At 38.3% G+C, this 16,174-nt stretch overlaps 2 protein-coding genes across 3 annotated transcripts in view; both read left to right on the plus strand.

The window, feature by feature from the left end:
* LOC149218098 (ubinuclein-1-like) overlaps positions 1-16,174 on the plus strand; it is an 87,895-nt gene that overhangs the window by 38,758 nt on the left and 32,963 nt on the right. Inside the window, exons 7-9 of one of the 2 annotated variants that reach the window (XM_089383810.1) lie at positions 1,463-1,562; positions 1,662-1,771; positions 2,088-2,174. In XM_089383810.1, the coding sequence (XP_089239936.1) occupies positions 1,463-1,562; positions 1,662-1,771; positions 2,088-2,174 (297 nt within the window). The remainder of the gene's footprint in view (positions 1-1,462; positions 1,563-1,661; positions 1,772-2,087; positions 2,175-16,174) is intronic. The other variant, XM_089383811.1, reaches the window with a different exon arrangement.
* Positions 6,055-8,000, plus strand: LOC149218099 (uncharacterized). The gene is made up of 3 exons (XM_089383809.1): positions 6,055-6,925; positions 7,040-7,181; positions 7,306-8,000. Exons 1-3 carry the CDS (start codon positions 6,118-6,120, stop codon positions 7,808-7,810), a joined length of 1,455 nt encoding a protein of 484 aa, XP_089239935.1. The 5' UTR covers positions 6,055-6,117; the 3' UTR covers positions 7,811-8,000.

Raw genomic sequence — 16,174 nt, forward strand, 5'->3', positions numbered from 1 at the left:
ATAGATAAAAATAAAGTGATTTAAATTAAAATTTTCTTATATTTTCACTTTCCATAACTTAGGGATATGTGTATGTGTAATTTATTTGATTTTTAATATGAAGTTGAGATATAAGATTTTAAAAATATCAATATCAAAGAAAAATTTAAAGTGGGTTATAAATAAAATATTTCAATTCGCAGGTTGAGTAAAAGATTTTAACATGAAACATATATGTAGAGAGAAAGTGAGAGGATTCTTGTTCCATTAATAGCTGCTTTCTAATTCAATGCATGCAAGAGATTTGTATGCATACAGGGAAAAACTACTAGAGGGCATGTTTTAACATTTTAATGCGGAGAACATGAATCATAAATAAAATGTTTCAATGTCAACTACATATATCTTATACCAGCCTAGATCCATATTAACTGTGGATCTACCAAGTGCCCAAAGGGATCAAATCTCTCAAGGAATTTGATCCCTATTGGCGCTTGGTAGATCTGTAGTCAAGATGGATCTAGGTTGGTTTAAGTATATATACTTGTTACATACATGAATGTTGATACATACCAATGGCCATTCAATGTGGAATCCAAAGAAAACACAGTGCATTACCATTGTTGTTATGAGTTTTCGGCTATCAAACCACCATCCAATATCAAACGACTGCCCAATTATAGCCTAAAATCCCACAATACAAAGGAGCATACTCATGTCACCAAACCAGCAAATGTCTAATAAATGGCTGTGCCTGATTGATTTATATCCTTGAAATCATTTCTCACAACTCATTTTATAATACCAAAAATATCAATTATAACCATAGGATTGCAACATATGTATCTCCAATTTTCTGGTACATCGGGTAGGACATAGGGAACCCTGACCAAAATATCTAAATATTAAATATATATTAATGTTTAAAAGTTTTGAACTTCAAAAAAATCATTAATAAAACATACTTGATAAATAGATGAAAGATGATAGATGCCAATGACCGTTATGTGAAACTAAGCTGCAAATCCATATCCTTAAAAAGGGCACTCCTGGTGGTTTTCGTTGCTTTATGTGATCTATGAACACAGATTTGAAAGGTGACTGGATGTGCATTAGAATATATTCAGTCACATGAGATCAGAGTTATTAATGTATTTGATGAAAATGTATTAAAAGTGACTAACTTGTTGACTATGACTTGAAAACTTGGTTGTTAAGAATATTATGTTTTTCATCTTGAATTTAGCTGCCTTCGAGTATCTAGGCTGTCCTATGTGTTCTTGTTGTGATATACAATTTAATCTTTTTTGGAACTGCATTTTTTTTGATCATTTTCATGTTCTTTTATGGCATAATCACCCTCATGTAAATTAGAATTCTACTTTTTCAATTGTTTGTCAGAAAGTGTGCTGATTGAAAGTTTACACAAAAATCCAGTTATATTTTATTGGCAATGGGTTTCTTATATTCTATGTTTTTGCAGAAACCTTCACTACCGCTTCATAAGGAAGCTAGTCCTGCAAGGCCTAAATGCACTATTCTGGATAAAGCCTTCCAAGATTTGGAAAAGGGAGTTGCTGAATGTACTACTGGAATAAGATTTTTTCGTGCCTTATTTAACTTTTGTAAACCATGATCCTTATTTATTTTATTGCTAAATGTTTCCCTTCTGTCAAAAACAGTGTGTCCACCTTCTACTGACATTCGAGAATCAGATCAGTCATGCCAAGTGGTGAAAAAGCGTATACCTCGTGATGTCAAGCAAAAGCTTGGCAAAGTAGCTAGGTTGGCGGTATGTGTTTTAAATGATGTTGACTAGACAAACTTGTAGCCAGGTTATTATTGTTGGGGTTTTAGATTTATGTTTAAAATCAACATCAAATATCCATTCATAGTGTCCACTTCACTATGAATGGACACTATTGTGAGACCAACTGTTATGTGCCTTTTTAATTGCATACAAACTGACTTCACTATATTGAGTGTGTGTATTTGTGTGCTCAAGAAGTTTATTCTAGATTAGCAGTGTAAATAATATGTTTACTTATTATGACTCATCATATGTCGGTTGCTGGAATGAGTGGTGATATATGGTTATGTGATTGTAGCAGGCAAAACAAGGAAAAATCTCGAATGATGTAATTAATCGTCTTATGGGCATTTTAGGCCATGTAATGCGGCTTAAAACATTGAAGGTGAGCATGCATTTTCTTTTTGAAAAAGCGTATTAAGTCATTATCATTATACTGGAGTTACTATGATGTAAATATGTATCCTTAGTCTTATGCAGGATATTTTATTTTCTTTTTTCCGTCATCGCCATGGAAGAAAATTACCAACTTATGTTGTTTGTGGATGCTGATTACAATGTTTACTTATCCTGTGGTTAACTCTATGACCAAGACAGTGTTTGCTAAGAAAATCTTATTACTCTGAAGCACTACCCAAATTGATTCATTTTATGAGCAACTAAAATATATGCGCACAAAGTTGAAATTGTATTTCTTGCATCTTGAGAGTAAAGACAACCCTATGCTGTTCTGGTCATGATTTCTATAGTTTGTGGGAAACTTCCAGGGATGAAAATAAAGTCGTGTGTGGAAGCTGATTACAATGCATACTTATCATTTGTTCAATTATAGAACTCAGACTGTTTTCTAATAAAAGCTCACTACTCTAGAGCACCAACCAAATTGGTTCAATCTGAGCAACTAGATTTCTTGCATTTTGACCCTATGCTGTGCTGGTCATGATTGCTACCTTTTACCAGAAACTTCTGCTGTCTGCATCTGAACTAGTCTTCCTTGCTCATTAGAAAAGTCTGTTTTGATCATATTAGAGTCTATGCTATTTGAGCTTAACATCAAGAAATATTCAAATGCTGTGCTGGTCATGATTACTACCTTTTACCCAATGTTTTAAAACTCTGACTCCGACTCCGACTCGGCCGAGGGTCGACTCCGACTCCGACTCCGACTCGGTATCGACTTGGCCGGCTCGATTTCAATGACTTGGTCATTGTAAAAAATACATTAAATATTTTTTTTTTTATAAAAACACATAATTTTAAAGATTTTCATTCATGTTTCCAAACACACAGCATTAGAATATAGATAGAAGACAACATATGATCAAAGTAGGCTCATGAATATATCCACTATATCAAAATGGCACCCAATGCATTGTCCAATACATACACGATGATGATATAGAGATCAAAACAAAAACACATAACCAAGGAGGCTATAAATGGCCTCTACAACAAAAGTCTGTGACCAGTACTACTGGCTACTCTGCTAGAGTTGCCAACATCATCTGGCTCAGTGTTCCTTGGAAGTTGGGAGCAGGAGCGAAAGTGGGGAGCGAGAGCGAAAACGGGAGCGGGAGCGACATTTTTAGAAGCTCCTGGTTTGGGAGCGAATCCCAGAGGATTTCGACAACCAATGTCACTAACATCAAGGTACATAGAGGGATTGGTGCTCTTGATTAAATACGAGTTCCATACCCTAATACATGACAAAATTCAATGGAAACATTGCAATCCTCCAATCCTGAAATTCTGAAAAACTGATAAGTCTGCTAGATTTTGAATGAAATCTAAAATTCTACTTTCTCCATATGAAATCCAATGAGGCCGAAACCACTCTCAAACATCCTGAGTCATTTCATGGTAATGTTAAAAATTTAAGTAAAAGGATGAAAATGAAGATTAAGGAGAATGTCACTTTTACTTTAAGAATTTAACATTACCATGAAATTTGAATAGCATATCAATAGTAGAGAGCATTTAAGTGTGTTAAATAGGGTTTGGGAGGGGGAATGGACCCCAAATAACATTTAACTAATTCATAAAACACATTGGAGTTCAAACCAATCAGCAAACACTTCAAAATTTCATTAAAAAAATGTCAAATCGTTGTTTTGATGGGGTTACAGGCCACTGGTTATGACTCGGCCGAGTCAATACAGAAACGGCCGAGTTGGCTGACTCGGCCGAGTCATGGCTAACTCGGCCTACTGAAACATTTCCTCCACCGAGTCATATTTCTGGGCAATGAAACGGATCAACTCGGCCGTTTCCGTTTCAAAGCGGCCGAATTTTAAAACTATGCTTTTACCAGAAACTTCTGCTGTCTGCATCTGAACTAGTCTTCTTTGCTCATTAGAAAAGTCTGTTTTATCATATTAGAGTCTATGCTATTTGAGCTTAACATCAAGAAATATTATTCATGGAAGGTTTCAATTAATTAGTATTAGGCTAACAGTTGTTGATGCCTCAATTGTTATGACCCACCTCGAGCTATAGGGAATGCATATGATAGCTACATATGCATGTATCACACGTACTGCACTAATCAATTATGAAAAGTCCAAGTATAGGGTAATGAGTTAATTATTGAAGTATTGAGTAAATACCTAACTTACCAGAATATAATGAATTATTGTGAGGTAAAAGTTATACATACCACTATCATAATATAACTTATTAACTAGTATACTGTTCAAAGGAAAGTAAAAGCATTGGCTTATGCAAATAAAAGAAAATTATATTATATATATTATTTACTATATTAACTGGGATAAATTATGTATATTAACCAGTGTTGCACACATCGCGATTTAATCGCGATAAAATCGGAAAATCGCGATTTTTATCCAAAAAATCGGCGGAAATTTTTTTTAACGATTTTTATCGAAAAAATCGCGATTTTTAAGGAAAAAATCGCGGGAGGCGCGGGCAGCGGGGGTTTTATATGTAAAATCGATTTTTTGTTTATTCATTCAGCAGTCCGCCGCGGAGGAGAAGGAGGAGAAGGAGAAGAAGGGAGGGAGAGGGTTGCCGTCGCTTGTGGGAGCCGATTTTAGGAGGAATCCAAGCCAAGATCGCGAATTTGTCCATAAACCAGGTATGTAGATTAATTTTTTTTTGTTTTGGTTCTCTAAAAACTTTGTTTTTCATTGTTTTTAAAGAATTTTTAGAAATTTTTCATTGATTTGGGATGGGTTATTTGTTATGACTATGAGAACCAATTTTTGATTTTTATTTTCTCATTTTCTTTAAACATTGTTTATTTTTTTTGATTTTTCATTGTTTTTTGGGTTTAGAAATTCAAATTGGGATTTTGGAAATAATTAGCTTGTAATTTTGCAAATGCTAAATTGTAATTTGTATTTACTATTTACTATTATCATTTATGTAATCCTAAATTCCTATTTCCTAATCCTTATTTTTCCATAGGTTTGCAAATTCAAAATTCAAAAACAAACATGCCAAGGAAATTGGATCCTTTCTGGGAATATGGTGACCCTAAAACTCCGAATGATAGACAAAACTTGATTTGCAAGTTGTGTGGAAAGGAAATATTCGGGGGGGTGTACAGGTTGAAGTTCCACCTTGCACAAATCCCTGGACGTGATGTGGGGCCCTGTCTAAAGACAAATGCTGAAATTATCCAAAAAGCCATGAGAGCATTGGGAGAATTAGAGCACACTAGAGACGCCAAAGAAGAACTCAAAAGGCAACTAAGAAGGTCAGTTGAAGGAAGTGGGCCAAGTGGCACAGGTTCTACTGCAGCGTCAGTCAATCCGTTTGCTGCATCATCATATTTTGTTCCTCGAACCACACCTGGTTCACAACCAACTATCGGTTCAATGATGAAAAGAACTGAAAAAGAAAAAGCTGACAAGTTGATGACAAAATTTCTCCTCTGGAGTGATATTCCTTTCAGCATTATAAGGAATAATCCATTTTTCCAACCTACTCTTGATGCTGTTGCCAGTGTTGGCCCGGGGTACAAACTCCCTTCTCTTCATGATTTCAGAGGCCGGCTTCTTCAAGATGAAAAGCGTGACTGCACCCAAAGATTGGAGGATTTTAGGGCATCATGGGCACAAACAGGATGCACTGTTATGTCAGATGGTTGGACTGACCAAAAGGGGAGAACCCTTATAAACTTCTTGGTTAGTTGTCCCTTGGGGACTATGTTTATCAAATCTGTTGATGCAACTCATCAAATCAAAGATGCAAAAAATTTATGTGATTTGCTGGATGTGTTTATTTTGGAGGTGGGTGCAGAAAATGTTGTCCAAGTCATAACGGACAACGCTGCAAATTATGTTGCTGCTGGTAGATTGCTTATGGACAGGCATCCTACTTTATTTTGGACACCTTGTGCTGCCCATTGTATTGATTTGATGTTAGAGGACATAGGGAAAATTCCCTTTGTCAAAGAGGCTGTTGACTCATCAAAAACCATCACAAAATTTATTTACAATCACACATCTGTGCTTAGCTTGATGAGAAAATGCACCAACAACAAAGAGTTGGTGCGCCCCGCCATTACACGGTTTGCGACGAGTTTCATATCTCTTCAATCCCTCTTGAATTCTATGTGGGATTTGAAGAGAATGTTTGTTTCAGAGGAGTGGCGTTCTTCGCCAATGAGCCGCAAACCAGAAGGAGAGGCCGTCTGCAGACTTGTTTCATACCAAGAAGACTTCTGGGCGGGAGTGCAGGAGGTGTGCGCTGTCACAGAACCTTTGGTAAAGGTTCTTCGGTTGGTAGATGGTGAGAAGCCCGCAATGGGCTATTTGTATGAAGCCATGGATAGGGCCAAAGAAGCCATTCGGTCCTACTATGATGACAAGGGAGATGATGGGTTCCAGAGACAACTCCTTCTATGGAAGGTCATTGATGAGCGATGGAACAACACACTCCATCGTCCCATTCATGCTGCTGGCCTTTTCCTGAACCCTGCATTTTCTTATGCATGTGGGTTTAATTTTGATGTTGAGGTCGTGGAAGGATTATTAACCTGTGTCCAGAAGATGGTGAAAACTCCAGAAGAACGTATGGAGGTCTCTAGACAAATTGAGCAATATAAGTTGTCAGGTGGCACATTTGGCTTTGAGATGGCTATCAATGATAGGACGGTTAAAATCCCAGGTATTTTTTAGTTTGTAGTATGTACTTTGTAACTTTGTTTCAAATTTCATTGTTTCTTCAAATTCCATTTTTTTCTTATGTTTATTTAAAATTTTCTTTGTAATTTTGTTGTAGACGCATGGTGGAAGATGTATGGTGGCAGAGTACCCCTTTTGCAAAATCTTGCCGTGCGCATCCTCAGCCAAACATGCAGCTCCTCGGGATGTGAGCGCAATTGGAGTGTATTTGAAAAAATACACAACAAGAAGCGCAATAGGTTAACACTTAAACATTTAAAATATTGCAAATTTCCAAATAAATTTTTGAATTCATTAAAGTTTTAAACAATATTTTTTTTATAATATTAATTATTAATTTATTATTTCATGAACTTTGTACAGGTTGGAGTCCCATAGACTTAATGACATGGTCTATGTCTACTACAATCTTCGATTGTGGGTGAAACAACTAGAGAAGACACCTGATACGGAAGCCATCTCATTGGATGGGATTGACACCACTGCTGAATGGAGGGTTGAGACCGAGAGGCCTCTCATGGATCCCACTGAGGATTGGTTAGTGCAGGATGAGGGGGAGGAGGAGGGGGAGGAGGAGGAGGAGGAGCAGGAGCAGGAGCAGGAGCAGGAGCAGGAGGAGGAGGAGTTGGAGGAGCAGGAGGAGGAGGTGACACCGCCTACCCGGGCTACCCGGGCTACCACTACCACCAGTAGAGGACGTGGTCTCCGTCCACCTCAGCCTCTTGTAGCTGCTACTACTAGTTCTTCAGCTTCTAGAGCACGTCAGACTCCACTGCCATTTCCACCACCACAGGCACCAGCTTCTACATCTAGAGGGAAAGAGAAAGCTGTGCCATATTCTCGCAAGAGGGGCAGAGGAAATCAATAGGATTAGACTTTCATTTTATTGTATATGACATTATGACATGATGAGATACATTATCATATTTTTTGTTGATATTTTGAGGCTGAGTTGGACTTGGGACTCAGGACTTACTATTCAGGACATGATTCAATGTTATGTGTGATTTTAGCGCTAGAAATGATATTGAACATCTTATATATTAGTTTTTTTATCATATTTATGTGTCAATGTATTTATTTTATGTTGTAGATGGTTTAGATATTAAAAAAATTGAAAAAAAATGAAAAAAAATGAATATTTTTGTGCCAAACGATTTTTTCCGATTTTTTCCCGATTTTTTCCCGATTTTAACGATTTTTCCGATTTTTTCCCGGCGCCGATTAAATCTCGATCGCGATGTGTGCAACATTGATATTAACTAAAAGAAGAAGATTAATTAATTAATTATTAATTGTTATAGAAAGAATATATATGAAATAAATTTAGAATATATAAAGTAACAAACTTCAATCAAAATATAAGTCAATAAAGGGGAATTGAAGTAGAACTGTGAAATTCAAATATATATATGAAACTCCTAAGACTCTATTGCCTCATAAAACTGATGAGTGTTCCATATGACATCCATTGTTCCATATGACATCATGACCGCCTCTAGAAAAATTTTCAAGATGCTAGATAACCGACTAAAGGAAGGAAACCTTATTATAATTGGAGGGCAATGAAATTTTGGGGTTATAAGAAGGGAAAGGGGGTCTGGATAGGGGGTATCAATCTAGAGGGAAGCAAAGACGAAGGAAGGAATTTTGAGAGAACCACAATTAGGAGATTTGAGTTATTGTTCTTGGAATTTTGGGCACGGGGGCTAGAAAACCTCCATTTTGAAGGTTTCTGGGTCTGGGAATCGTATAGGTTGATCCCAGATAGGTTGGGAGGACAAAAGGGTCGGTTTGGTAATGGGCGCAGGAGCAACAACAAACAAAAATACCATCAAGCGAAAGTTCCAAGGCCCTGCGAACGGATAACTAGGTATTCTTCTGTATCCCACCTGTCAAATTCTGGATTTAATTGCATGTATGAGTAATTTAGAATTTTGGATATATTTTTATAATGGTTTAATTTAATTTCTAAATTTAGGGCTTTAGATTCAATCCAGTGTAAATTGATAAAAATGAAGTTCTTGGGTTAAATCGTACAAATTGGGTTTTACATCAATGATGATATTGTTCAGTTTATCATTGTGATAGTTGTACCATGTTCATCATATTCATAAGTGCCTTTAAGCATAATGCATTGAGGGATTTGTATCTATCTCTCACGTGAATGCATCTGGAACACACGAATTTAGCCATACAAACAGTTGTCCTTGAAACAAAAAGGAAAAAATAAATTGGCATCGAAGTTCTATGGACCATATCAGATCACTAAAAAGATAAGCCAAGTTGCATATAGTTTAAGCCTTCTAGAGAAAAGTCATGTTCACAACGTCTTCCATGTCTCCAGCCTTAAAAGGTTACTGAGTGACCATCAATCAGCGCAAACAATGCTTCCATCCCTAGATGATGAAGGAAGGGTCATTTTAGAACCAAGGTATTTTATCTACCAAAGAAAGGAAGCTTCGATCTTGTGTAATCAAGGAATACTTGATCAAGTGGAAGGACTTACCAGAAGAAGAAGCTTCTTGGGAGACTGAAACATTTCGTCAGCAACATCCGTTGTTACGTATGCTTTGAGGACAAAGCATTCTTTTGAGAGGAAGGCAATGTTATATAAAAAATTAGTTAGTTTATAGTTTATTAGGCAAAGGGCATGATAAATATTTTACTAATAAATGAATAGATGATGTTTACATTTTGTGAGAGGCCCTGGCTATACACTGCCTTTGGTGCCTCTTGGTGAATGGGCATGATCTTTGATCACGCCCTTTGCCTAATAAACTATAAACTAACTAATTTTTTTATATAACAACATTGTATTTTGTTGTATTAGTTCATTCCTCATTTCATTCTTTCTTGATTTTTGTAGTTGCAGAAGGTCTTCTAGCCTTGTGTCTTAACTAGAAGGCCCTGTTTTGCGTCCTTAGGAGCTTACATGCAACATGCAAGGCATGCATGCCAGTATCATGTGACATGCAGAGGGTGCAAGTGGGTTGCATGCAAGATGCGGAGTTGCATGCATGCAGATATGCATGAGATATGCATGTAATGCAAACTAAATTTATGACTGGTACTTGAGTTAAATCAAAGAAAGCTAAAGATATGAAAGTTAACTAAAGATAAGTAATTTATCTTCAGTTAACTTGACAAGTTAATTTTAGCCATCGATCTTAGCTTAGAAAAGTTATAAATTGAGCCTAAGGGTTTAGGCGAAGACACAATTGATTAGCACAAGTTGGAGATTCAGTGAGAGCGAGTATTTGGGCAGAGAAAGTGAGTTGTGAGGTTGAGCTAGCTATAGCAAGACCGAGAGCAAATTGATGGGCAAAGAGGCCAAGTTAGGTCGAGTTCCTTGAGCAACAGTGATTGTTTTTCCTCAAGGGCTAAGAGGCCGAGTTCTCTTGTACGCTGAAGTAAATCAAGTGGGCCGCATGTGTGGGCCGAGAGGATAAGTGTGGGGTGTACGAGAGGTCTGAGTGAGTGTTTTGAGGCTGAAATTATTGCTTTGTAATCGTTGTAGCAAATTGGTGTAACTATTGTAAGAAATCTCGCTCCTGAAGCTGAATAAAAGAGCACTATTGCTGGTTTTCCTCATACTGGGGTTTTGTTAAATTTAGTTAACAATGGTATGTTCTATGCTTAGCACAATTACTTCAATGTACTTTAAGTTTCCCTTTCCAAAATAGTTTCCAATAGCAATCACATCAACCATAAAATCACATTGACTGTAATTGTAGATAGAACATAAAATAAAATGCAGAAGACAAGAGGACACCAGATTTGGCGGATGCCAGGGAAAAACCCCAATGTGTGGAAAACCCTTTGATCAATTCTTCTTATTATTATATCAAATGTTTAGCAGAGAGAGAAAGAGTACAAAAGTCAAAATTGACTTGCCAAATCAAAGTCAAAACAACCCTGTCAAATTTGTAGCCAACTGCAGTCAAACTCAACCTTAACTAGAAAGTCAAAGATGGTCATTGCAACTGTCAAACTTGCCTCTTTTGAGCTCGGTCAACCTTAGTCAAACTCGACCTTCCTTGTTGGTCAAAGTTAACCCTGAAGTCAATGCTGGTCGAAATGCCCATAATTTCTCGATTTTTGTGCCCAACAATGCGACCTAGAGAAACATAAATAATCTTCCAAAAATCGCAGTCAAAACTTTAAAGAGTCCCTGGTCAATGCTGGTCAAACTTGGTCAACTGAAATTTTGGGCCTTGCAATTCTGTCCAAAAATTCGACCTCCTTGTGCCACATGAGTGAGAGAGAGAGAGAATGCCCAATAGTTGTATGAACCATTGAGAGGAGAGGGAATAATGTGTGAGTGATGATGATGCCAAATGAGGTGAGAAGTCACTTGTATTTATACAAATCGTTGAGGGTGAAGTGACACATCCATTGGGCTTCATGAGCCTACACGATGATGTGGTCGACTTGAACAATTTGCACATGTGTGGGCATAAATTCAAAAACACATTTCTGCTTATCCAAATTAGATGATCTTTATATCAATTTTTGTCCTCTCGAAAAGAGGAATTTAATGCAATCATCATCTCCATCAAATGAGTTGTCCCAAGGTAGAATTTGGCCCTAGTTTCCAATTTTAACACTCCCTCTTAACTAGGGAGAGTTCCACCTGCCAATCCGTCGATCATCATGCCATCCTGTCATTATGAACCATCTTTGTATCTCATCTCATTTATACTCTGCTAAACACTGATATGAATAATGAAGAAGAATCGATTGAGAGTGAGTCATAAGACCTTACCACTCTCCACTAACAAAAGTAAGTCTAGAAGTAGAACCTCAATCAGACTTGATCCCAAATCAAGTTGTTGAACACCATGCATCCTAGACGTAGGGAGTACGACAGTACACGACATGTCCATTGATAGTGCTATGGTCCCTAACCACTTTTCCAAACTCATTGGCTAGATGAGAGGTACATCCCATGAGTTCCAGACTGCATGGGTAGGATGTATACTGGGGCATCAACAGGAGAAGTTGAACCACTCATCCTGCTCATGTGCTATAGGAGAAGGTGAACCACTCATCCTATGCATATGTTAATCGTAGGGGAAGGTGAACCACACACCCTACACATGTGCCATCAATCGTAGGGGAAAGTGAACCACTCACCCTACACACATGTCAACTATCACGGGGTATCACAGGGGAAGGTGAACTACTCACCTTGTACACAACGCATCAATAGGAGAAGGTGAACCGCTCACCCTATAGTCCCTCATAGTTCCAAGAAGTACCCTAAGCCCCTAGGAGCTCCCAGAGCTCAATGTCCAACTCAAGTAGGACCATCATGGGAGGGTCTTTTCACGACTCCAATTCTCTCTTGGAAGGCAAAGAATTTAACCTTCCCTAAGGGCTTCGTGAGGATGTCTATGATGTGTTGGAGCCTTATTGCTCCCCGTTGTACCTTATCTCGGATAACGTGGTACATGATATCAATGTGCTTGGAGTGGTCATGGAACACGGGGTTCTTTGAAAGGCAAATCCCACTTTGGTTATCGCAGAAGATCACAGTGGTATGCAACATGTGCTCAAATAGCTTCCTCAACTAAACAACTTCATAACAAGCCATGCTAGTTGCAATGTATTCGACCTTTGCAGTGCTTAGAGCAACTGATTTCTGCTTCCTGCTCATCCAAGAAATTGAAGCAAACCCTAATGAGAAGCAACATCCTGATGTGCTCTTTCGATACGCCACATTGCCAACCCAGTCAACATCAGTATATCCATGTAGGCTCAAATTCACGACAGTGTACCTCAAACCATAGTTGATTGTGCCATGAAGATATCTCAAGAGATTCGTAACAATAATCCAATGTATGTGATGAGGCTTGACCATAAATTGACTCAGTGTATTCACTGCGAAGCATATGTCTGGACGAGAGTTTACCAAGAACATCAGGGCCCCCACAAGTTGTCTATATTCAGAAGAGTTTGCCAAAGCGGACCCAACAGCACTACCACATAGCTTCTTGAAATTGAGTTCCATCGGAGTAGACAGATACTTGTAATCCACGATCCCACAACTCTCAAGCAACTTCACAATGTATTTTCCTTGAGAAAGGAAAATCTCACTTGGCTTTTGCTAGACCTCCAAGCCTAGGAAATAGTGCATCAATCCTAGGTCCTTCACCTAAAACTCGGAAGCCAAACCCCTCTTGCATTGATGAATGAGAGGGTCTGAACCTGTTAGAAAGAGATCGTCTACATAAAAGACAAAGATGAGAGGCATGTCCTTTTGAACCTTGAAGTATAGGTGAGTATCAAAATCGCTCCTCGTAAATCCCAACTTCATAAGATAGTTGTCAATCCTCTCAATCCAAGGCCTAGGGGCTTGCTTCAACCTGCATACATGTGTCCTTCGATCTTGAACTTCAAATCCCCGAGGTTGTTCCAAGTAGACTTCCTCCTTAAGAAAGTAGTCTTAACATTCATTTGATATAGGCTCCATCCTTGAGAGGTAGTGAGAGAAATAATAGATCAGATAGTGGCATATCGGGCAACCGGTGCGAATATCTCTTCATAGTCCACTCCTTCCTTTTGAGAGAAGCCTTGAGCAACGAACTTGGTCTTGTATTTCTTCGCACTCCCATCTGCTCCATGTTTTATTTTGTATAGCCATTTTGAGGTGACTACGGACTTGTCCTTCGGTCTAGGCACCACATCCTAGACATCATTTTTCATGATAGATTCATGCTCCTCATTCATTGCATGCTTCCAGACTTGGTGCTTTATGGCTTCTTTGAATGTGCATGGCTCAGTTAGAACAATAGTACTCATAACAACTAAGCACCCTTGATACTTGTTCGGCTTCTTACTTTCACGGAATGTCCCTCTTGGAGCAATATGTCTTTCAACATCTTCAAGAGTATCTTTGAGCCACAAAGGTATTTTCTTTGAGGTAGTAGTATCACCAGGAGGTGGATCAATGGGATCCATTGGGCCTTCAACAGAGGGCATAGGCTCATTTGTTGGAGTTTCATCCTGTTTTTCTGCAACATCATCATTATCCTTCCTTGGAATGGGGAGATCTTTGGCTTTCCTGAGGGTGTCTTGAAATCCAGTGCTTGATGCGGGCTCCTATTCTGAACATACACGACACTGTTGGCAGCTTCTCCCCATAAAAAAATTGGTAGGCCTTAATCATGGAGCATGGCGTGGGTGGCTTCCATAATTGTTCTATTCTTTCTTTCAGCAACTCCATTTTTCTCAGGAGTGTATGGAATGGTTGTCTCCCTCTTAATGCCAACCTCACTGCAAAAGTCATGGAATTCATTTGATTCATATTTTGTTCTATTGTCGACCCTCAATATTTTGATCTTCTTCCCTGTTTGAGTCTCCACCAAGGCTTTGAAAGAACAGAACCATTTGAACACTTCATCCTTCTTCTTCAAGAAATAGATCCATGTTTTGCGAGAGAAGTCATCCACAAAAATTGCATAGTATAAGTATCCTCCCAATGATGTTACGAACAACATACCAGATAGGTTAGAATGGGCCAATTGAAGAATATTTGTAGTTTGACTTTCACTTGAAGCGAATGGTCCCCTTTTGAGTTTCTTAGCTGCACAACCTTGACAAACTCCTTCATGATTCATGTTGAAATCAGGCATACCTGTGACCATCTTCCTTACCCCCAAGTAAGACTTTGTAATGAAGTGAGCAAATCTCTGGTGCCATAATTCAGATTGAAGTGAAGCATCACAAGTCAAGGCTCCCAAAGGACTTCCTCCAACTTGATAGAGACCATCAACCCTAAATCCAAGTGTGAATGCATCTTTAGGGTTTCTTTGCCAAATACATACCTTTCCATCAATGAATGCTACCTTGAAGCCTTTATCTTCCATCACAAAAATAGACACCAGGTTCTTCTTCAAATCAGACACATACAATACTTCTTGTACATGAATGGTTTGACCTTGATTCAAGTGAAGAGTGACAATACTTATCCTTTTCACGGGGTAGGTGGCATTGTCTCCAAGTATGATCTCCAAATTAGTCTTCTTTTCAATCAAATTTGAGAGGGCCTCTTTGTATTCAGTGAAGTGCCTTGAGTCTCCAATATCAATTAACCAATGATCCAAAGTATTTGGAGGAGAGGCAATAGATAGAGTGGAGATAAGATCAAGCAGCGGGAGCATTCCTTTTTCCTTTATTGTTGAACTTGTTGTTCCTTTGATTGCCATTGCCTTTGAAGTTGTTGTTGTTGTCGTCATCCCTTAGAGAATTCTTCTTGTGAGGACACTCTCTAGCATAGTGGCTGAACTTGTTACAATTGAAGCACCTTCCTTTTCTTCCTTCTTTGAATCCTTGCTTGAACCCTTGACCCTATCTCCTTGGACCAACATTATTTTTCTTCTTTGCGTGAGCGGAGAAAGCAGTAGGTTCATTTCCATTTGAAGGCTTGTATCTCTCCATCATTCTCATCTCCTGAGTGCATCTAGCCAATAATTCATCAAAACTAGGAATCCTGTCATTGTTGAGAATGGTGGTGTTAAACACATCCCATGCTCTTGAAAGACCCCCAAGTGCAATGAGAGTGAGCTCCCTGTCAGCAATAACTTCTCCAATAGATAGAAGGTCATTCTTGATTTGTGTGATCCTCATGAAGTAGGATTGGATGGACTCTCATTTATCCATCTTGATGTCCTTCAACTTGTTCTCGAGAAAGAGGATTTGATTTGCTTTGTTGACTTTGAACATCCCAACCAAGTTATCATATATCTCCTTAGAAGTTCCCAAATTAGAAATATAGGCAACCAAATGCTTTTGAATAGAGTCTACCAAAATTTTCTTTGCTTTGACCTTGCCTTTTCTATACTTCGTCTTAGCAGCAGCTGCTGCATTTGAAGAAGGCTCCACCACTTTTCCCTTCATATAGTCCAATACTTGATGCTCCTCCAAAGTCAGGTCCAAAGGCATCTTCCATGCATGATAGTTAGATTTGTCATTGAGTTTGTCCTCAGTCTTGAAGTAAGATGAAGAAGGCATTGAAACTTGTCTAATAAATCTTTCTTGGTGATTGCTTTTCTCTCTATTGCTTGGGCTTTGTCTTCACCTGGGCTCTGATACCATGTTAAATTTACTTAACAATGGTATGTTTTATGCTTAGCACAATTACTTCAATGTACATTAAGAAACCCAATGAGAATTTTTAAAGAGTTTACAATAGCAATCACATTAACCATAAATCACATTGACAGTA

Source organism: Pinus tabuliformis, chromosome Q (genome assembly GCF_031772625.1).
Source record: "Pinus tabuliformis cultivar Carrire ecotype Pingquan chromosome Q, CPIR1, whole genome shotgun sequence".
NCBI lineage: Eukaryota > Viridiplantae > Streptophyta > Pinopsida > Pinales > Pinaceae > Pinus > Pinus tabuliformis.

Bases quoted from the DNA above. Each gene is read 5' to 3' on its own strand.
- LOC149218099 (XM_089383809.1), top strand. From the start codon at position 6,118: ATGGACAGGCATCCTACTTTATTTTGGACACCTTGTGCTGCCCATTGT. The intron at 6,926-7,039 runs GTATTTTTTAGT...ATTTTGTTGTAG, and splicing joins TAGGACGGTTAAAATCCCAG to ACGCATGGTGGAAGATGTAT. The intron at 7,182-7,305 runs GTTAACACTTAA...AACTTTGTACAG, and splicing joins CACAACAAGAAGCGCAATAG to GTTGGAGTCCCATAGACTTA.